Consider the following 21,040-nt stretch of genomic DNA (forward strand, 5'->3'; position numbering starts at 1 on the left):
TGTGGTTCTGGCCTCCTGTCCAGTTTTCCCCTTTGGGCTTAACAAGTCTATTTTTTTCATGTCCCATTTGACTTTCTAGTTCAAAAGCTCTGTTCTTGACCAAGTCTGTGCTGGTGGGGTTTCCAGTCCAGTTTGTGACGTCCTCGTCCGTCAGGTTTATTTGGACCTGATGGTACCAGATCTGTTTTCCTGTGTTGCTCCTCAGTGTCACCTGGCTGCTGTCATGTGTCTGCGGTTGGTCCAGTACTTTCGCAGCCCCTCCCTCTCTCCTCCTCCTCCCCCCACCCTCCCTCCCTCCTGCTCCCTGCAGTCTGCAGCAAATCCAGTCCGAGTGCAGCAGCAGCAGCCGACTGCAGTCTCCACCTCTCCTCCCTGCACTGGACGCGCCACACTGGGACCATGTGAGTATGAGCTCTGCTGCATCCCTCTTCTTCCAAAGTAGCTCCCACACGTCTAGAAGAATTAGAATTGTTTGGTGTTGGTGCTGGATTGATGCTCAGCCTTCTTCATTAATATCTGCTCTTCTTAAATCCTGCATCTGTGACATCACTAAGGGTTTATTTATTATATAAAATGGGAGGATCGTCTGACCATGCTTGACCTCAAAACGTCTTTGCTGGGGAGGCTGTGGTGATGCAGCAGATCTTTGCGTCGCTCTGAAGTGTCCCGTTTCATCTCTGCAGTGCAGCACTGGCCCAGCAGATGCGCAGTTATTCAGTGGCTTTTTATTCCCTTCTAATATCAAACTATAATTCCATTCATATTAGGACTATCTTCTGTGTTATTCTCTGCAATTCTTGCAGTTAAAAAAATAATCAAAATGCAGTATTGGACGAGAAGTTTTAGTCTTAAAGAATATTCCAAATATATTGACAGAACATTGAAGTATGATTTATTTCTAAGTGTTTTAATGTTGTTTCCTTTTATTTTCTGTTTGAATATTATTCTCATGTATATTTATGTGAATTACCATTTGATGTCATTATTGATATTTCATTTGTTAAACACATCTGAAAACACAATGTCACGTGTGTGTTTTGTTGATTCAAAACACTAGTTTGCCCTCCATTTTATTTAATCAAAATAATAAAATAAAAAAAATCTTTTTTTTTTCTACCATGACGTTTGAAGTAACGCAACATTAATCGTAGTTTTTGATGTGTATCAACACATAGAACAGTTGATCATGCCAGATGATGTCTTTTGTGGCACTTTTGATCTCGTGCCTGGTCAAGAGTGAAGCAGTTGATGCTTGTGGTTGTGTGGTCTGCAGGGCTCTGCTCCTGACTGTGCTGTTGTCCACCATGCTGGCGTCCTCACACGCAAGTGTCGGGTGAGTGCTTCCATAACAATTGGAGATTTGCGCACTGATTTTATGGCCCCGAAGCTTGAATCCCAGAGTCGTGCGGAATAGTTTCTTCTTCGCTCATCGCAGTGCAGCAGCGTTGGTGAACGATAATCTCTCTCTGCCTCCCGTCAGTCCGAGCACCAACAGCAGCTTCTGCACCGAGTCCAAGGAGTGTCTGGAGTACCAGCTGGTCTGCAGGACGGACGAGTACGAGGTGAGGCGGCTTCTCCGGTGAGGCCGGTTCAGGTCGCTGACCTCCTGTGGTCATGCTCAGGTGCGACACTACAGCCCGACCCGCTGGGTCTCCACGGATGCCGAGGCCTACTTCATGGGCGTGGGAGCCGCGATGGCCTTCAGGAGGCTCTTCCAGTACATCACTGGAGCCAACGACGCAGGTCAGCAGATGCTCTCCCGACTCCTGTAGTCCACCTCACCACATCCATACTTCCGCCACCTCTTACCTGAGCTTGGATGGAGAGGGCATCAGCTGAAGTTAAGCAGCCCAGACTCGGGTGAAACGAGACCACCGTCGAGCCTGTGCTGGCTCACATCTTCTCTTGGAGGAGCTGAGGCTCTACTCTGAGTCTCTCCTGAACGACTGAGGAGAAATCCCCTTGAGCTTTGTCTTCTGGCTCAGCTGTTTCTTCACATCTTATCAGTCCTTCTCCATCCCGCCCTCACTCTAGACTGTAGACCTCAAGATTCTCTACCATCTTTTCTGACTGAGAACCAGGGTCTCAGACGCGCAGGAGGTGATCCTCCTCCTCCTCTGCGGTGCCCATATATAAGAGGGCCGGCGACTCGCTCGACCCAAGTGCAGTCCATTCCTCCACATGAGGGCAGCAGACTCTCGTCCCTAACCCGCGCGTGTTCGCCTTTCTCAGGCGCGCAGATGGAGATGACAGCGCCCGTCCTGGTCAAGATCCCTGAGGAGACGAAGATGTGGGAGCCGGCTATTTACACGCTCAACTTCCCGCTGCCGGCCGCCTACCAGGACAAGCACCCGGCCCCCACCAACGACAAGGTGAGCCCTGATTAGACGTCCTTGGGTCCTAATCTCTGTGAGTCGTTCAGTCTGTTAAGCGTCTCGCCGGCCGCCATGACTCAGCAGCTGGGAAGGAGAAGCGCTGACTCGGTCAACCAAGACCTGAGAAGTAGATAGATTGGTGTTCGATGAGAACAATGACGCCCCCTGGTGGAGGTGAGTGAAGTGTGGTTTGGCTCTGCAGCTGTACTTCACCGAGATGCCAGAGATGGACGTGTACGTGAGGAGCTACGGCGGCTGGATGTTGTCGGTCACCTCCAGACTTCACGCTCACATGCTGACCAAGGAGCTGCAGAGAGTGGACGCGCCGTACAACCGCAGCTACCACTACGGCGTCGGCTACGACAGGTGGGTCACTCGTGTTGTTCTCACCAAGTCGACCGCAGTGTGGGCGACTTCAGTGTGTCGTCTCTTGGTTGTAGTCCCCTGAAGCTTCTCAACCGGCACAACGAGGTGTGGTACATCGCCGAGGGGGAGCCGGTGTGCAGTGACCCCCAGGAGCCGACGCCATCTCACACGCTCAGCCCCCTTCTGGCCCGCGCACCCAGAGCCCCGCTTCCGTCTGACCCCCTGCCCCTGACTCTGTCCCACCCCGTCACGCTCGACAACGCCTCCTCCGTGTCCAACATGACGGACGCCGCCGCCCAGCCCACCACCCCCCTCCCCACGCACCAGCCTGCCGAGTCGGCATCACCGACCGCGCAGGTGGTGGAGGACGGCACGTCAAACTGCGTCATTGTTGAGTCGGTGGAGCCCGAAAGGGACGTGATGCAGTGGGACAGCACCGCCACCGTCTCCGTGACCACGCAGGCCGACAGCAACTCCACCGCGGTGCCGGACGCCTCTCACTAGCTGCAGCTACGCTAAAACGTGACTGCTCACGTCGCTTGTCTCCGGTACGTTTTCATCACAAGTTAGCACGAATTCTCAAAACCGAATTGGATTTTTGTAGCCCACTAAACCCCCAAATGGAGGTGAGGGTTCGAAGCTTGGACTCCGGTTCGGTGAGTTCAAATTTGGCCCCAACCCAGTCAGTCAGAGTCACGGTAGCCTTTCACTAATGTCAGTTGTGTTCTGTCACCGTTGGACCAGGACCAGACACTTCAGCCGCACCTCATGTGGCGCCAAAGGCAGGCACTCCAGTTCCCCCCTCGGTCCACAAACACACACAGGTCCTCGCTCTAAATTACCGGCAGATGCTTCCACGTCTATCTGTTGAACTCGCCCCAGGTGTCTCCAGCCTCTCACCCCAAGTAGCCGGGATAGACCCTCCGTCCCCCAAAACAAGTCTGTCATTCGTGCACCAGTGATGACAACGTACCCCTGTTGTGTTCCTGTTCGTCACTTATACGTCGAAAGTACGACGATGCATAGCTGTTCTTGTTCGCAGCATCACGCTCCAGCGGTCATCTGGCGGCCCTTCAGGATTTTGCGTACCATTTTCTCGTCCATGAAGACCGATCTAGCTTTTCAGAAGAACAGCGAGGACGTGGACCGAAAAACGTTAGTCAGAAGGTTTAGGGTCGGATGGACGCTCCCTATGTAATCGCCGGCTGTAAATTTCACAAATCCTGGAGGGACTGAACTCATCGCTTGTATTTATCACGACTGTTCTTCAAACTGTCTCATAGAACCGCTCAACGCTGAAACCCGTGTTCTTGAGGTGGGAACCATAGCTACAACAGTCAGAATCTTATCGATTCTCGTAATCGAGGTGTGTATTTCCTGACATTTGCTCCCTTCGTGTTGCGCGTCACCGACATTAGTACGAACTAAAGGTTGGAAAATTCTGAACGATTGAAACTTTGAGCTTTCATCACGATGGCGGCCGTTGCTTTCATGCAGTATTTCCTCCGTTTCTTCTGCATCACAAAATAGAACCACGCAATAATCTCACATGTAATCGCTCGCCTGTCTCTGTGTTCCGAGGAAGATGCAATAAACACAGTCAAAGTCCACATGTTGACTCTATCTCACGCCTTAACGCTAGCCTGGAAATGCTCCATGCTAAAGTAAAATCATGCAAAAGAGATGGTGATGAAATCTAAACTCTTATTTAAAATAAATAAACAAATCCTGATATGCCCTTTCTGGAGACATTTTCACACAGATACATTTTCTGCAAACTTGCCAAAATAGCCGAGTGGCAGTCGCTGCACGTTTTTCACAAATTCAAAGGGATTTTTTCTGAGACCTTTGGCCGTGATTCCTTCGGTGGCGCTGTGGTTCAAAAAAGGCTGAAAAAACACTGCTGAATGATAAAGAATTTGTGTGCTGACAGTGTATGACTCAGCACTTATTTAGGCCCTGCCCCGCCCCCTTTACTGTCAACAATAAATACAAGGTGTCCATTAATTCAGTCATTTATTTTCCTGGTCGTTGCAACCAAAGCACAACAATCTCAGCACCTCCTGTCCTCTTCTGTGCTCACACTTCATTCACGTTCCCCCGATTCTACACTGGGAGTTTAGGAAGAGCTCATGTCACATGGAGTCACCCGCCATGCTGCGCCAGCTTTGACTTGTCAGTATGGCTGTTCCACATAAAAAGTAATGTGCTTGTGTCGTCAAATTAAATCACGCTATCGTATAAAAAATGAAAGTCTCGTCATCTTGACGCAAAAAAAGGCATCTGTCTGCCGTTTGGCTTCATGTAGAAAACGTGTAAAATACCAAAGGTGGCGCTAAAATTATAAAATTAAAAGACTTGTATAAGCTTTTCAAACAAAACATTCCTGTCTAAACCTTTAAGTGTTTTCTTCAAAGGTAAAGGAGCTGTGCGTCGTATTCTCATGCACATCGGGGACGTTAATACACATTTGTATTTCAGTCTTGTGTACAGCATTCACTTGAGGAAAGTGTTTCCTAAATGTTGGAGGGGTGTGAGGTCCGGTCTGGGTGGATCTGCAGTATTATGTCTGGACACTAGAGGGCGCCATGCTTTCCTGTCTTTACTTCCAGCCTTCTTTTGTTGTGTGGTGCTGTAGGTCGCACACCATACCCCCTCTCTCTGTGTACTGCGTTGTGGAAACCTTCCACCCCCCTCACCAACACCACACAAACTACCTTACAGTGGGACAACTGGCCGCTCCATCTGGCCCTCACAGGTCCGTCCACCTGACCCAGGCAGTCGCCGACGAACAGGACCAGCTGGGGTGAGCAGAGCCAAACTGTACCAAACATCCACCCAAGGGAAAGTGCCAGTGGAATGCCGGTGAGGCCCCACGTGCCAAAAGAGACACGTTCACAAGAGGTTCTTAGCGGCAGAAAATCAGCCTGCATCCCTCGATTGTCCCCTGACTTCCGTGTGCCATGTTCCAGAAACCCCAAAAATGCAGCCGTAGTTCCATGATCCAACTGATAGTAGATCAAAAACACGCTCTACGCTCCCCAGTCCTTGTCATGTGCTTTTCTGAGGAAACCTTTTCATTGAAATCATGATGCTCCGCTCTACCCTTCATGTCTTGGGAATGACCAGAGCCCCTTCCCCCCTATGGAATCACGAGGTCAAGTGAATGCTGTACACTAACATACAATCTCCAGCCAATTCTTCCAAATTATGGCCCTAGCTTGGAAACTACCGCCTTCTTTGTGATGCTGGCCCTCCTGCTCCCTCCCCCTCCTGATGCTCCGCCTCCCTGCCAAAGATGTCCGGGGATGGTGAAGGCATCGACGCTCATGCCCATGGTTTTCGAGGGGATGGCACTGAACTGCTTCCTATCTGAACTGTATTTATAGATGGACTCCACCTGGGCGGAGCTCACAGTCTTCGGGCCGACGCCGGCTAGCCGCACCAGCTCCTCGGAGTCGGGGTTCATGGTGTAAACACCTCGGAACTGGCAGCTAGAATCACGGAAGAGGATGAGGAAGTGGTTGGCTGGACTCTTCTCCATCTCCTGTGACAGAGAAGACTGTTAGTGTTGGTGTCACCTGCTGGTCAAAAGAATAACTGCCTGTTCAGCCAAGCCTCTTTAAGCCGACATCACCTATCTTAAGTTGTTATTCGAGATTACCTCAACTATCTTAGTCTTTTGCGTCTCGTTGACTTTCCCAGCCAGACAGCAGCGAGAGAGGGCGTTGTGGATGATGAACTTATTGGACTTGAAGCTCGGTTCCTTGAAAAGCTTTGGACCTATGCAGAAGACGACAGAAATGTAGCGCGCCCCATGGTTGTATAAAAGGTTGAAGTGCTCTTGTTGTACCGGTGTACTCTGGTGCGGGAGACGTTCCGCTGGATCCAGTCTCCCAGTCCTTTTCTCCATTCTTGTTAGCAAGACGACTTGGAGTCACGCTTCTGGATGGAGAGCCGGAATGACTGCCAGGAGGAATAAACACAGTCTAGTCCAGTCGCAGTCAGCACTGGTCTTACCACCGGGAGTCAGGTGGTGATTCCAAAACCAGCCTGTTAACGTCAGGGGACAACCAGGACAACACTCCAGTGCGTCACAAGACACAGAGGTGGTGTCTCCCAGGGCCCTGGTCTGTGGTGGCACCATCAAACATGGCTATAGTCCCTCCAACTTGCCTGGAGTTGCCTCATAGACTGCTTGGACTGAACCGCCACCAGTGGTGTCTGGACGCTAGTCACCTGCAGTAGCACTCCGTTTCTCCTTCTCCGGTATCTTATAGTCAAAAATAAATTTCTACTGTCATGCTTCTACTCAGTCTATTGTTATTGTACTATAGCCCAAGTGAATCTGGTTCACTAAAGGGCTGGGATAGACCCCAACACTCCCCGCAAGCCTGAACTGGACTGAGTGGTGGCTATGCGAGTTGCACCCTTTCCTTCATAGTTGAGTGTGTTTACTGCGAGCACTCTGGTTTCTCAGAGCTCAAAGTTACCCATAGGTGTGAGTGTCACCCAACCTAGCTGGGATAGGCTCCTAAGCGGTAGAAGATGAATACGTTTTAAAAAGTGAATGGTTAATGCCAACTGAGGACCGGCCCCTCCTCCCTCTATAAGGCCTTTAAAGCTCCACGTGCCATTACAGCCCCAGGAATATGTCACTATAAAACATTTTCCCAAAGCAACAGCTGCTCTTAACACTGGCAGGACAGAACTGAAACAACACATCGGTGGATGAATGATGGAGTATTGGGAGTACACACAAAGACAGTACGGAGGAGCCTGCTCAGCAAAGTACTGTGCATACCTAACCTGACAAGCTATCATGATAGAGAGCCACAGTCAGCACACACTAGGGCTAAAGTGACTCGCAGAAGGTGATGGCAGAGGCTAGAAGTTGAAAGTTGCCGTTCTTGAGATGTGTCTGAAAGGGATTACGCCGAGGTAGCGTCTGAGCCATCCCGACTTACGTACTCTCATCCTCAACCACGGGATTCTTCTTGGACACTCCAAATGTGATCCAGCAACTACGCTATGATGGACTGTTGGCTTGAGTTAGTTACCTTTGGACCGGCTTTGACGCATCGCCACTGTTCCCCTGCTCTCCAGTAGCAGCCAGATTTAAGGACGAGTGAGAGTAGACCTTTGTCAGCTTTGACTCTGTAAGAGAAGCAAAATAAATGTTACGTTTTGTGTTGATAAAGAAGTCAATCGCATCTATCTTTTTCACACAGTACTAGCTCTCATTATTCATGGTATTCTAAGTACAAGTTTTCCAGATACTGGAAACAAGTCTCAGGGTTTCTTGACGCTCTAAAGAGAACAGAGACAGGAGATGTCCCAAAAGAGATGTCAAAATTAAACTCCCCGATGATCAGCTACCTGTCAGTTTCTTCACAGGACTTCGGGAAAGTTGCGTCTCATCTCTGGTCATACTTCGCGGTCGAGACCGTGCCTTCTTGACGGAAGACCGGCCTTGACATGTTCCTTTTTGCCGCAGCATCTTGTCGAGGTCATCCATGATTCTCAGCTGTTGGCGGCGAGCGTATTCCCCTCGTGTGAAATCGCCCCGGCGGGCCGGCGTGGCAGGAGGTGTAAGTGAAGGAGAGGTAGCAGTAGCAGGAGGTGTACCCATTGGAGACGCTGGTCGAGACGCTGGTCTAAGACGAGACAACGGGAGAATTAAACTCCAGTCATTATAGGAATCTAATGATGCATAAAAACCCAGTTGCCTTTTGTCTCGTTCTTGTTCAAGTCTCCGTCGCTTCAGCTCCTCTGTTCTCTTTTGTTGTCTCTCCAGCAGCAGGGCGCGGCGCTGAGCCATTTCCCCCTCGCTTCGGTCATCATCCTATCAAAAAAGGAGTCGGAAGTAGACATGAACTCTCGAGTTCTAATGACCAGAAAATCCTCTCACCGTGAAGAAGAATCCCACTCCTCCTCTGGCCTCCAATTCGGTTGCTTCGGGCAGTTTGGGCTCCTCGTCCTTTGATTCTGTCGAAGTTGTAGTGCCTGGACCTTGATTTGGTTCTTCAGAGGGCTGGGAGGTCAGTCTCCTAACAGGTTCGTTGTGGTCACTCATTGAATCGGAGGAGAACTCGTGGCCCTCGTCGGTGGGCTCGTCAGTGCCCTCCTCTGGTTCTCCGAAGGATGAGAGCGATGCTTGCATCGGGCTGGAGGGCTTCCCTGGACGTCTCATCATCCCTCCTTCAGTGCTGTACGCAGCTGAGATGGACAGCGTCTCACTCTCAAATGAACACTCTGATGGAGGCCCAGAGCTGCTGCCCCCAGCTGCCCGTGTGTGATCCAGCCTTGGATGTGAAGAGACGCCAAGGCCCGCTGTGGCTTCACTGTCCTCCTGATCAAGCTCCAGACTGAACTGGGTCGGCGTCTCACTGGACCCGGTGTCAGAGGTGCTCTCATCGGGCAAAGTCTGCTGGGCAACTTGAGGAGACTGCTGAGGAGTTCTAGGACTCCCAATGCGGAAGGATGAAGAGGTTTGCACTTGACACTTGCTGGGAGAGACGCGTCGGAGGTGCGGGAGCGTATCGACAGTGTGGGTCGGAGTCAAGACACGATTGAATGTTGGAAACTTCAGTTCTGAAGGCCGTGCAGGAGGGTGGTTTCGAGGGTGATGTTTCGGACTACGGGGCGAAGAAGAGGAGTGAACCTTCGTCCGTGGCGCTGGACATGAGGATGAAATCGCAACTGCAATTTTGGGAGAGGAGGATAATTGGGGCCCTTGAGACCGGCGGGACGGAGATGAGGCAGCAGGACTGGCAGGGATCACCCAAGCTTTACTGCTCGTATGAGTCTTTGTTGGAGTTCTGGGGGGCGTCTTTGTCGGGGTGTGGGGAGGGGTTCTGGATGAGCCTTTGGTGTTCCCCCTCGGTGTAGCTTTTTGACCGGTCTTGGCCGCATTCCTGGGTCTTTGGTTGCTCATCAGCTGCTTCTGCTGCTCAGTAAGTTTCTGCATGTCCTTTTGCAGCGACTGCAGAGCCTCGCCAAGCTTCTGCACCACTTGATTATACTCAGTGATGACCCCCTCTTTCTCCTTCTCTGACTCGTGTTCCTTCTCAGCACCTTTCTTGCTGTCAATGGAAAATGTGACCTGCTTTTCAAGCCGAGGAGGATTAGAAGCCGACGGCTCCTCTTTCTCCTTACTTGGCTCCTTCTCTTGTTTTTCCCTCTCCTCCTCTTGCTGCAGTTGCTCCTCCATGCGCGTGAGCCGCTCCTCCAGGGAAAGATTATCCTCCCCACTGACTTCGCCTCCTCCCTCTCCTTGCTCTTTCTTCAGTTGAAGAAAAGCAGTTTTACCTAGTCTCTGTCTGTGTTTGGCAAAGATGGCTTCGATCCGTCTTTTCTGGGCCTCGATGCTTTTTCGTTTCTCCTCCAGTCGGGCTCCCAGTTCCCATGCTTCTGAGCCCGGTACCGGACCTTTGGGCCCGGGACAGTCGTGCTGGTTTTGGGCACCTGCCGGAGTGGTGGGAGTGTGTGGCGTTGCTGGAGTTGTCGGTGTGGGAGCCGACTCCTCCCCTGGAGCAGCAGGTTGTCTTCTCCTGTTGTCTCTTCGCTCAGCAAAGCTGGTCATGCGTGGGCTGTTACTGTTGCTGCCATTTCCCTGTCGGTTGCTACTGGGCCGAATATTACCTGGAGCGTTTCTGGGTAAATCATCTGACGCTTCAGAAGAATCAACGCTACCATCGCGTAGCACAGAGTCGTCGTCACGTGACATATCTGACGATCTTCCGGACCTGTTCCGCCTCTCAGTTCTGCTTTGCCTTTCATTGTTGCCTGCTTCTCCCCCGAGCGGCCGGTGGAGGATTCCAGAGTGAGTGGGAGCAGAGCTACTGAGGTGCGGGCCATCTTCTGCTGGGGAGTGGAGAAAGAAACCCGCCGGTGCGCCCTCAGGACATAGCCTTGCCTCTGGCCTTTTCAAAGTCCCATGTCTGTCGTTCTCTACCGTGCCGCCCCTCCATCTATCTTTGCTGCCGGGAACGTGAACCACCTGTAACGCTTCCTCTATGGTCGGCAGTTCACCGAGGGGCGCAGTGTGAGCATAAGGGCCCCAAGTATTGCGCTGCGATGGTGCCGAAGCGCTGACCAAGTGACTCAGATCCTCGGGGGGGCTGTATGGCACGCGAGTCATTCCGGATGATGTCACAGCAGGGATGCCAGTGGTGACGCCATCGGGGCTGACGGAGCGAAACACAGAATCTATTGGGTTGCCCATGACAATATCAACATCACTGTCCAGCCCAAATGGGATGCTGAAAGTCACGGCGGATAGAGGACGACTGTGGGGAGATGCATGGCGGCGAGAAGACCAAGAGATGACGAGTGAGATAAGCATGAGAGAGCAAAACCACAAAAGCAAATCAAGATAATCTGAAGGAACAAAACCATGAAGGCATCAGGATGTACGAAGTGTGGTCTTACCTGATTTGTTTTTTGGTCCAAGCTTTGGTTTCTTAAAGAAAAAAAGAGATTGATGATGAATTTCAGAGAAAATACTTCACTAATCCTGATGATGGTGTCGAATGGAAGTACCTGACGACGCCTGGGACGGGATGGGAACGAAGGGCTGCTTAAAGACGAAGGACGGAGAACCACTGGAGCACAAACAAAAGGCTCAGTTACGGAAGATTAGGACAAAGACCACAGCCTGAAATGGTGAAATGTCACATCCCTCTCCTCAACACATTCCCTAGCTCTCTGAAACCAACCAACACAGCCTACAATGGAGGCACCAGAGGGTTCCTGAGAGGGTATGCAAGCTGCATACCCTCTCAATGCCTTTTTCACCTTGTACCTCTGGTACCTCTGGTGCTGGTCTCTTGGACGTAACATTAGGTATCGAACCAATGAAGAGTAGGTAGGTCACCAGTGTGGTCCCTTTGACCAGATCTATCCTGATACCTGGTCGAAGACACTTCCCATCCCAAAGAGCTCCATTGATGGAACTACAGGAATTACTGAGGCGTTGGTGCTGGACTGAAGGTCTGTGCAAGATCCTATATCCAAGTCCCCATTTCCATTGATAAGAAAGCTAGCCCACGACTGGCCAGCTGTTCTCAAGGATGCAGTTGTAGTACTACAGGAGGGAATTTTCTGACTTAGGCGACTTACAGACTTACGGATTCATTATTCATGTCCATGCAACAAGAACCTTCTCCTGACGTCAGGGGACTGACCTGTTGCTGTTCCCGCTGACTGGACTTGTACAGAAAAGAATTCCTGAAATATCTAGAAGACAAGTTTGATGTTAACATAGTCCCGACCCACATGTCCTTCATCTGAACGCACCGGTGAGGTCAATGGGCTGGACGGGCTGCACAAACTCGGGCTTCTTCACCTCAAACCACTCGAGCAGTTCTGCGATGAAACTCATGATGTTCATCTGAAAGGAAAACGCAAGTACAGTTGCTTGCTGGGTGACTCGCGGATTTTCCCGGGTGCGCTGGGGAACGTACGTGGAGCAGAGCTGGGGCGTACAGCAGGTCCTCCAACTGCAGGGGGCAGCAGTTGTGTAACGTGCTCTCACAGAACTCTCGGATGAGCTGGAGGTTGTAGACGCTGTCAGCCACCGACATGGTGTCCTTAAGGCAAACATCTGGACACATCACATGAACATGAAACAATGCGTTTAGCACAAGTCAAATGAGATTGTCTGGTCTCACTCTGCCTTCCAAAAGACAGATTGTTTCAACGTTATCTGGCTTGTGGCAGAAGACACCGACACCACTACACTTATATTTATGATCCGGACCAGCCAGAGCGGCGATGTAGCGGCGGGAATATGACAACATGACAGATGGATGTGGGCTTATTGAACATGAATATTTCATCATGAAGAGTGTGTGTGTTGCTTGTATAGCTATGCTGATTGGGACGAATTCTTGGAAACACACATCCTTGCCGGTCCCCACAAAGTTAAGCTTCAATTTGAGGATTAAAACTTCAAAATAACTGGGTCATTACAACTGGGTTTCAGTTTGGTTCAGAGTCCTGGTGAAGGTTATTTGTTTCAGATGGTCAGGTTTAGGGGAAGAGGCTGGGGAAAGGGTGATGGCAATGAGAGGTCCCTGCAAAGATAGGAATACAAAGGTGGGTGTGTTGGTGCGTACCCTCGAGCGGCAGCAGGCCCGGGCAGTAGAAGTGCAACACGGCAGCGATGGCACAACCGTTGGACAGATCTTTGACCGCAGAGACCAGCGGGAACGTGGGAGTCAGCTTGGACTGCACTTTGTCCTTCCTGTAGCGGATCTGGAGGACGAGAGGGAAGATTCAGTCGACCAGACCGGTGGTGCACGATACACAGTGGAAGGGGGAGAAGCCAAGCAAATAAAGGAAGGGTTAGCAGGTTAGAAGGGAGCTTGTTGGATGGCAACAGAAAAATCGACTGAAGCTGCTCGAAGAAGTGCCGTCACGTGTGGAGGAAGTTATCAGCAAAGGAAAGTGTTGTGCATCTGAAACATGTAGAAACAGACATGCCGACAAGCGTGATGAAGACTGAGTGAGAAACAGAAAGTTCCCGGTGACGCTACATCCTGAACAGAACAAAACATGTGCTTTAAAATGCTCTGTGAGAAAACCAAACAATTGAGACACTGTTGTTGTTTTTTTTTTTTCTTTCTACAATCCTGGCAGCACCTGAAGGCCTCATGTCCAACACATGGTTGATGGAGATCGGCGCGAGCACATGAGCTGACACAAGAGCTTCCATCAAGCAAACATGTGCAGTGGACACAGGGGAAAACAATAGTGTCCAGCAGGTGGAAATGTTCAGAGAGCTTTGCAGCAGAACACACACCTGCACACTACACATCGGTGGTCATAATCATTGCATCACTCCCAAAGTAAACACTCGGATAAACAACCGGACGTCACGCTTGTCAGAGGTGTGTGTGTCATGTGACCTCCATCAGCCAATCACAGTTCTTCCCTCTTTTCAACGCAAAAATGGCCGCCTGAAGCTCAACAAAGCGTCGCAAAGAAATGAAGAGAGAACCTCAAGACGTTCATGCTCGTCTTTTGAATTGTGCTTTCAAATGGAAGGAGGAAGAGGGAAAACAAATCAGATGAATTGTGACAAAAATTTGGATAAAAAAATATAAGTAAAATTTATTTGAGGCACAATATTAAGTTGTCATGAGTGTAGAAAAGGAGGAGAAAAAAAGCTTTAGAATTTGATAGTTTGGCATTCAAAGTGCATTATGTTTTTTTTCCTTCTTTTTTTTTCTTTAAAGAAATGTAAAAAGTAGTTGGTATGCAAATAAAAGACCACAAAAGCATGCCATCATGAAATTAAAGTATGAATTCAATATTCTATATCTTATAATTATTCACTTTTCTTATATTATTCTTTTCTTATTATGAATTACCTTTGAACCTTCAGAACAACACTGACTTTAACTCCACCCAACAGCAGAAAAGTACAAAGACACAAACTTCACGGAAAGTCGAATCGGTGCCAAGCTCAAACACACCAGGGGCCGCCATCCTCGCCACCAAACAACAGGGCTAGTGCGTTAGCATCTCAAGGTTTGGGAGGCTCCTGATCTCACGTTTGAAAACCTTCATCCACTTCCCCATCAAAAGAGAGCCGGACCTCCGCGGGTCACATTAGCCCGCTCCTGTTTAGGCGGCTCAGAGTCGGCCCCCGGGCCTTGAGTTCGACCCGTCCCACCGCGTGACTCGGAAGCACAGACATGCTAAAGAAAAGCAGCATCAACACAAAACGTTGGTCAGTCGGTGTGGCGATCGGTCAGTCGTTGCCATGGAAACGGTGGGGTGAGAGAAGAGCGAGGTGTTATACGTTACCACTGGAGGTTTATTCCCCGACTCCTTCAAACAAAAAGCGATAGCATGCTGGATGGGGGGGAGAGGGGTGGGTTGGGAGGGGGTGTGGCAGAGAGAGGGACACAAGCATAAATGACAAGGGGGTCGGTCATCATGTTGAAGGCCACACCACAGTCACAGCTGGAGGGGGGCGGGGGGCTCACGCGCTCTCCCATCATCTGCACTCATTCATAAGACCAGTACTCAGCAAATTTGACAACACCAGCGGGCACACGCAGGTCAGCCAGAGCGGACGGACAGGAAGTGGGGGCCGCCGAGGAAACTTACTGGGACCAGCTTCCAGTACCAGCGCGTCGACTGACACTGCTGCGGAGGCGGGACAGAAGAGAGGAAGTCAGGCGGCGCAGACCAGCAGGTCGGGCGGCGTGTGCGTGTGTGTGTGTGTACCGAGTCCTGGACGGGCTGCAGGTCGGAACATGGCGGCTGCTTCGGTGACTCCTCGTCTTCTGTGCTTTCCCTCAGCGTCTGGTTCAGCTGCAAAAACATTGTTTGTTATTGGATGCTGTTACACAACAAACAGCAGCCTATATATATACTGTGAACACCTGACTGTTGCTGTACAAGCAGTGACAGCAACATCACGTTGGTAATACGTCAGTAGTACGAGCATCAACAGTGAGAGAAGTTGTGGTACTGCTGAAGTATAGAGGTGGAAAAGATGGCAGTAACAAGGAAGTATTTGTCAAGTAGTATGATGTAGTAACGTGTAGTAGTGGCAGCAGAGATAACATGTTGTAGTTGTATCATATTTGCAGTCGTAGTATTACTGGCATACAAGTAACAGTATTACTCAAGTAAAAGCATCAAACTACTCTGACTTTTACAGGTATAGTTACAAAACAGTAGTAGCAGAACAGGTAGTTGAAGTTGTTCTCGTAAATAAAAAGTAGCAGTAGAGCTGAAGTAATAACACAGTTGTAAAGCCATGTTATGTGGTTAAACGCTCCATGTGGATATAATAGCAGCAGGACAGGTAGTTGTTGTCAAGTACTATGAGCTGATTTTGTAGTTGTTACAGTAGGAGTAGTACTGAGAGTATGAGTAAAAAAGCGACAGTAAGTAGTTGTATCAGTAGTGGTTATACTGTAGTAATAGTGTTTTTGTAGTAGTGCACTGGACGCTTTGTCTGTGTGGTACTAAGAAGTCGTGGTGTGTTAGCAGCAGCGGTTACAGTAGTAGGTGCAGGTCTCACCCTGTTCACCCAGAAGAGCAGCGCGTTCTCCCACGGCGCCCCGATGCCCATCTGCTCCGCCTCCGCTGCTATCTTCACCCTGCTGAGGATCTCCTGAGCAGCCAGCGCCATCATGGCGTCGATCAGCGCCAGGTGCGACCTCTGCAAGAGCGAGGACGATTCTGGTGTCAACATGGAGACGTGGTCTGACCCGAACCACAGCGTACCGTCTTGATGGGCGCGTGCCTGAGGTCCTGCTCGGTGACATCCACCTCCTGGAGCTTCGGAGCCAGGCCCTTCTTGGTGAGGAGCTGCAGCAGCGCAGCGTTGTCGGCGGGCGACTCCTGCAGAGGCGCTGCAGAGACTCCGGGCGCCCGAGCCAGCAGGGCCTGAGCTCGGCAGTAGGTCTCCGGGGACAGGAGCAGCTTGGAGACGACCGGCTTGAGGTGTTCCTGGTCATACTGGTCCTTGTAGAGTGGCTCTCTCAGCTCCACTGGAACGTTCTCTGGAGACCAGGAGAAGACCACGTTGATGATAATCATTCTGCCTTGGTAGTACTACACTGGGAGCAACAGAGTACCTTTATGAGTTTTAGTTTTTTACTTGGAAGGTAGCAGCACTGATGTAGCCAGTGCAGTGCAGTGCAGCCCCTGTAGTACGCCTCGAAGTAGTGAAGTAGCGGTGCCTTTAAAGGTCAAAAGGGTAGTAGGGTATAGTAGTGCAAGCAGTAGTTGTTTCATTGGAAAGTTGTCGGTGAAGTAGTATAGTGTAGCAGTTTACTGACAGCAGTACTGATATTACAGCCAGTACTTTTTACACTCAAAGAATCAATACTAGAAGTAATCACCGTGATTAAAATCATAGTAGTACAAGTTGTTTTTACTAGTGTAGCAGTACTAGTGATTCCAAGAAACACTAACAAAATGACTAACAAAACTTTGACTCTGTGCTACTATGATTCAGTATAAATAGAGAACGGTACTACGGTTACTTTGTAAAGTTTGGAGGTAACTTGTAGTGGGGCGTGACAGTGCACTTATGTAATACAATCATAGTTTTATACACACTAGCTATTGGCACCAGAAGTATTAGTACAAGTAGTAGTAGTAGTAGTAGAGAAAACAATTGCTGCAGTGCTCGTAGTTGCAGTATGAGTAGCAATGATATGATGACTCTATCAGTAGCGGGAGTATTTGTTGCACTTGTTTCTATCATAATAATTATGTCACCAGTTCGAAGTAGTAGTATGAGCAGCAGTACTTGAGTTCCGGAGGTGTATTGTTACTCCTAAGGAGGCAGTCATAGGTGAAGTAGCTTCTTAGCAGTTGCAGTAGTAGTGGCTGGAATAGCTGTCTTGCGCGTAGCAGCCATGTGTACTTGTGTACAGCAGGGGTCTGTAGGGCGCCCTGGAGGTACCCAGCCCTGGACGGTGTACAAGTTTGGTACAGTGGAAGAGACGTGTGTCCTGAGTGGAGGCAGGGGAGGATGATGCTGTCATCTGCATGAGCAGCTCCGGCGCTGCAGGAGCCACGCGAGGAACTTGGAGTTTCATAAGACAGACACTTCCCAGTCTGACCCACATTCCTCCTCCACAGTCAGATATCACACTCCCTCATCAGGCAGCGCAGAGACACGCAGATCAGGACGGGACTGTTTCTCACTAACCTACTTTCCTCTCCTCAATCTGCCTCTTCATGAAGAGCTTCACACACTTGGCTCACACACCAGCGTGCAGCATCGCAGCCGGGCTGTGGTCGTCGCCATGGGAACAGGACAAGTGTCCGGACCACAGCAGCGACTGCCAGGCACCATCAGATCCACAGCCGTGCCTTCCTGGTGCTGCCCCCTACAGGCACGTTTAGGTCGGAGCCCGTCACATCGCCTCATTACAGCGCTGTTTTTACGTCATAATCCCGAGTTAACACGTGAAAAATTTTTGCGCAAACCAAAGAGCCATTTCAACGAGACAAAGCATCACTTTACACGCGTCTGGACACTTAACGTTTCAGTAAGAATTCCCTAATCTAATCTAAAATATTAACCCAGCTAACTAGGAGTTAGCTGAATTAGCATGTTGCTAAGCCTAGTCCATGTAGCAGCAGAGCTTTCTCTCCCAAAATACTCCAGCTTTTCAAAAGAATGGCTTTGAACCAAGAAAGAAACTTCAGTGCAAGAGTTTTCCTCGCTGCTGTTGGAAACCAAGCAGCCAATCAGGAACAGCCATTTTGTTGAACAAAAGGGGGCTTTGTTTTTTACTTGGAAAAAGTCTTCAGAATCTCAAAATACTTGCTCAGGATTACGACACAAAAACAAGAGATTGTTTGGGGCCAGTTTAATAGGAAAACAGTCCAGGCCCCTCTCTACCGAAGCATCTAAAGATTCAGAGCGACACCAAATTCAAACTTTACACTGTCAGATAAAAGGAGAACTATTTTAGTGCTTTCATATTCTCTGGTGCTGGAGAGACTCACAAAAGTGCCGGGCCGTCTGGATGTGACCAGCGGCCCAAAACGGCCCTCTAGCCGAACTTTGATGACCAGCACCTCCCTTTAAACCGCCGAGCGCAGTGCAGGTCACCCGGGCGCTTCCCAGGCCATCACCCCGGGAGACTGGCGGCTCCCTGCTGAGAGTTTTCCAGCTCATCTCCCCTCCACTGTCCACTCCACTTCGTTGCGTAAAGAGCAAGTCCACGACTGAGGAAGTGGAGCAACACCAGAGGGGCAGGACTGGAGCCTCGTCCTCCACGATGAGCCAAGCATTACTCAGCTGAAGAGACAGTGGGGTTAAGATGACCTGAATCCTGAGCACAGTCTGAGGAACAACACGCAGTGCTGCGCTTCAAAAGGCGCTAGGAGCGACTATCCTGGATATCACAGATACAGCTTCCACAAGAGACTCGCAGTACCTCTGATGCAATAATTTGCAGTAATTTCTGGTTCTGTCATAGTCACAAAAGTACATCGTCTAGTTGGAGCCAGTAGTTTGAGCTCCTAATAGTACTGCAGAGAGTAAATTGTACTGTTGAATGTCACTGCTTCAACATTGACTGAATGGTCGAGTCGTACTTGTAGTCCACCTCAGAGTAGACGTGGCAGTAATGTAATGACTGTACTTCTGTGGTGCTCATAAAGTAACATGGGAAGGAATTGGTATAGTAGAAGTACCAACACTTTGGACTAGCTTGTAGTAATGTTATATGCAGCATAATGCAGTTATTAGGGAGAAGCAAAGTAATGATTCGACACATGTAGTATTAGAGAGCAGTGCTTGTTGCTGAAGATGCAGTAGCAATACCAGTTTACGTAGCCGTGGCGTGACAGTGTTATTAATTGTAGGTGGTGAAGTATTTTTCACAATAGTTTAGTAGCAGCAGTAGTAGAAGCTGAGTCATCCAGGAGAGACTCAGAGTAGAAGCACGGCACCTCCATGATCGAGAGGGAAGGAATCACCCGGGGGTTTAACAAAGCTGCAGCTTCTCTAGAATCACTTCCAGCTGTTTCTCGACTGTAGCCATGAGTGCCACGATCCTGCAGCATCACGAGTGTCGACAGACGCGGACAACGGACGGTAAAATTGAGTTTCATGTCTCTGGGACCGGAACGTCAGGCTCCCCACCGGAGGGCCCACTGGACCGGTTGCAGTGACGTCATCAAAGCACGCGGCACCACACAAAGAGCCCGGTCCTGATGAGGCTTCATGCCTGAAGCTCCGGAGCTGTTGTTCATCCATAATTCAGCGCTCCTCAGGTCGCGCGAAGACTCAGCAGATTCTGGGCTTCCACTCCAAAATGTGGAGCGGAACCTGCCGATCACTGACACCGATACACAGCCTGACCCAATTACAGCGCGACCCACACGAACCCACCGCACCAGGCCATTTTCAGAGAACATTTTCGCTTCATTCGGAGACAAAAGCCTCGGCGGACCCTCGCCGCTTCAGAACCTCCCGCCTCCATGATGGGCAGCAGAGGGATGCGGGGGTCCATCGCGGATCATCCGGAACCGCTCGGCACCTCCACGGAGCGCCCCACCCATCCGAGCCTCCGACTGATGCTGCGGGTTACAAACCTGCGCTGCCGAAGCTCCTGGACAGCAGCCACCGGACGCTGGCGCGGATCTTGGCCCGGTTGAAGTCGCACTGGTCCAGCGGGGTGATCTCCGGTACCGAGGGCTTCTTCATCGCTCCGGGAGAGTCCACCATGGCCGCGCCGGGGAGCCGCAGGCGGAGACACCGCGCAGTGTGAGGAGGAGGAGGAGGAGGGTGATGATGATGAAGACGAGGAGGAGGAGGAGGAGGACCCGCTGATGCGGACCCGTGACGCGACACTGTGACGACACAAGGAATTATAGAGCGGGAAAACTGAATTCATTCACCTCGATATTATTGGGGTGTCACGCCCCCTTCAGCTCTTGGCCACACGGTGGCGCCAAACGCTCACCGGTATCTCCTGACTCCGACCTTTATTTCCTGCAGGTTACTGACCGTCTTCTTTGTGCGATATATTTACGAGTATCCAATGTGAATGGTATATGTTGTTACTAAGTTTATTCTTAGTCAAACAAGAGAGCAGCTTGCCTGGGTTTTTCTGAGGAATGCAGCAGAACCGGCTGGGGCCCTTCTGGCTGGGCAGCTCTGGAGGCAGAAGAAGAAAGGCAGAGCATGTTTGTCGGCGCGTCGTGAGGATGTGGCTTCTGGACTCTGTCTTGACTTCAGAAGGGAAGACATGGGGGCTCGACCTCGGCTGTGACTCAGGAAACAAGGTGAGTGAGCGGACGGGTCGTTGGTGGGAAAGTCAAGCGGCTAAACTTGATGCGTCCCAACAAGACACCTGAGAGTCGATCATCGGCAAGTGTGCAGGCGTTGAGATGTGTCCGATGCTGGAGTGGGCGGCACAGTCGGGTCATGACCCGGACCCGAGCTCACAGAGCAGCGGCTCAAGAGGAACCAAAGTCAGGGCCGTTTTCAGGTGTGTCTAGCTGGGACCGACAGAGATGCAACCCCCCCCCCAGCAAGAGATGCCTCCCTGCCAGAGCATGACACTGATATCAGATAAAAAAAACAGGTTTGAGCAACCCACCTTGTTTCCGTCGGACAAAAGGTTTAAAACAAGCACGTCTGAAGTCTGGCTCGGAGCCAAGTGGCCACTACTTCAGCCAACTGGTGTCCAACCAAAGGCCAGATCACCTCTTACTGTGATATCAAAGCTGGTGTTCAAGTTTAGGTCTGGTCCATTTTTTGGAATTTTCCAGACTAACTTTTTGACATTTTTAAC

General features: G+C 50.4%; 2 protein-coding genes across 5 annotated transcripts; one reads left to right on the forward strand and one right to left on the reverse strand.

The window, feature by feature from the left end:
- The first annotated feature begins 284 nt into the window (after positions 1 to 284).
- On the forward strand, positions 285 to 4,351 carry soul5l (heme-binding protein soul5, like). Its single transcript, XM_053854883.1, has 7 exons — positions 285 to 401; positions 1,274 to 1,333; positions 1,481 to 1,562; positions 1,623 to 1,743; positions 2,233 to 2,372; positions 2,578 to 2,741; positions 2,816 to 4,351. Coding segments are annotated over exons 1-7 (999 nt in total). The 5' UTR covers positions 285 to 399; the 3' UTR covers positions 3,246 to 4,351.
- Positions 4,352 to 4,533: 182 nt separating this feature from the next.
- LOC128753302 (calmodulin-regulated spectrin-associated protein 3-like) lies at positions 4,534 to 20,245 on the reverse strand. Of its 4 annotated transcripts, XM_053854879.1 has the most exons (19): positions 19,836 to 20,240; positions 15,996 to 16,273; positions 15,790 to 15,930; positions 14,985 to 15,071; positions 14,865 to 14,903; positions 14,559 to 14,606; positions 12,863 to 13,001; positions 12,209 to 12,348; positions 12,042 to 12,135; positions 11,930 to 11,981; positions 11,286 to 11,347; positions 11,175 to 11,205; positions 8,653 to 11,032; positions 8,471 to 8,586; positions 8,121 to 8,398; positions 7,802 to 7,898; positions 6,595 to 6,707; positions 6,406 to 6,524; positions 4,538 to 6,288 (listed from the first exon to the last, which is right to left on the reverse strand). In XM_053854879.1, exons 1-19 carry the CDS (start codon positions 19,966 to 19,968, stop codon positions 5,950 to 5,952), a joined length of 4,686 nt encoding a protein of 1,561 aa, XP_053710854.1. In that variant the 5' UTR covers positions 19,969 to 20,240; the 3' UTR covers positions 4,538 to 5,949. The 4 variants fall into 4 exon arrangements, with proteins under 4 accessions (XP_053710855.1, XP_053710852.1, XP_053710853.1 ...); XM_053854880.1 differs by having other exon boundaries at positions 4,534 to 6,288; positions 8,121 to 8,586; positions 8,653 to 10,930; positions 19,836 to 20,245; XM_053854877.1 differs by having other exon boundaries at positions 4,535 to 6,288; positions 8,121 to 8,586; positions 19,836 to 20,244.
- Between the last annotated feature and the right edge of the window lie 795 nt (positions 20,246 to 21,040).

Source organism: Synchiropus splendidus, chromosome 2, assembly GCF_027744825.2.
Source record: "Synchiropus splendidus isolate RoL2022-P1 chromosome 2, RoL_Sspl_1.0, whole genome shotgun sequence".
Lineage (NCBI taxonomy): Eukaryota > Metazoa > Chordata > Actinopteri > Syngnathiformes > Callionymidae > Synchiropus > Synchiropus splendidus.

Excerpts from the sequence above, each read along its gene's own strand:
- soul5l (XM_053854883.1), top strand. Across the intron at positions 1,563-1,622 it reads GCAGGACGGACGAGTACGAG|GTGCGACACTACAGCCCGAC; the intron begins GTGAGGCGGCTT and ends GGTCATGCTCAG. Across the intron at positions 1,744-2,232 it reads CACTGGAGCCAACGACGCAG|GCGCGCAGATGGAGATGACA; the intron begins GTCAGCAGATGC and ends CGCCTTTCTCAG.
- LOC128753302 (XM_053854877.1), bottom strand. The coding sequence starts at position 19,968 with ATGGTGGACTCTCCCGGAGCGATGAAGAAGCCCTCGGTACCGGAGATC. Across the intron at positions 15,931-15,995 it reads GGCACGCGCCCATCAAGACG|AGGTCGCACCTGGCGCTGAT; the intron begins GTACGCTGTGGT and ends TCGCTCTTGCAG. Across the intron at positions 13,002-14,558 it reads CGGGGAATAAACCTCCAGTG|ATCCGCTACAGGAAGGACAA; the intron begins GTAACGTATAAC and ends CTCGTCCTCCAG.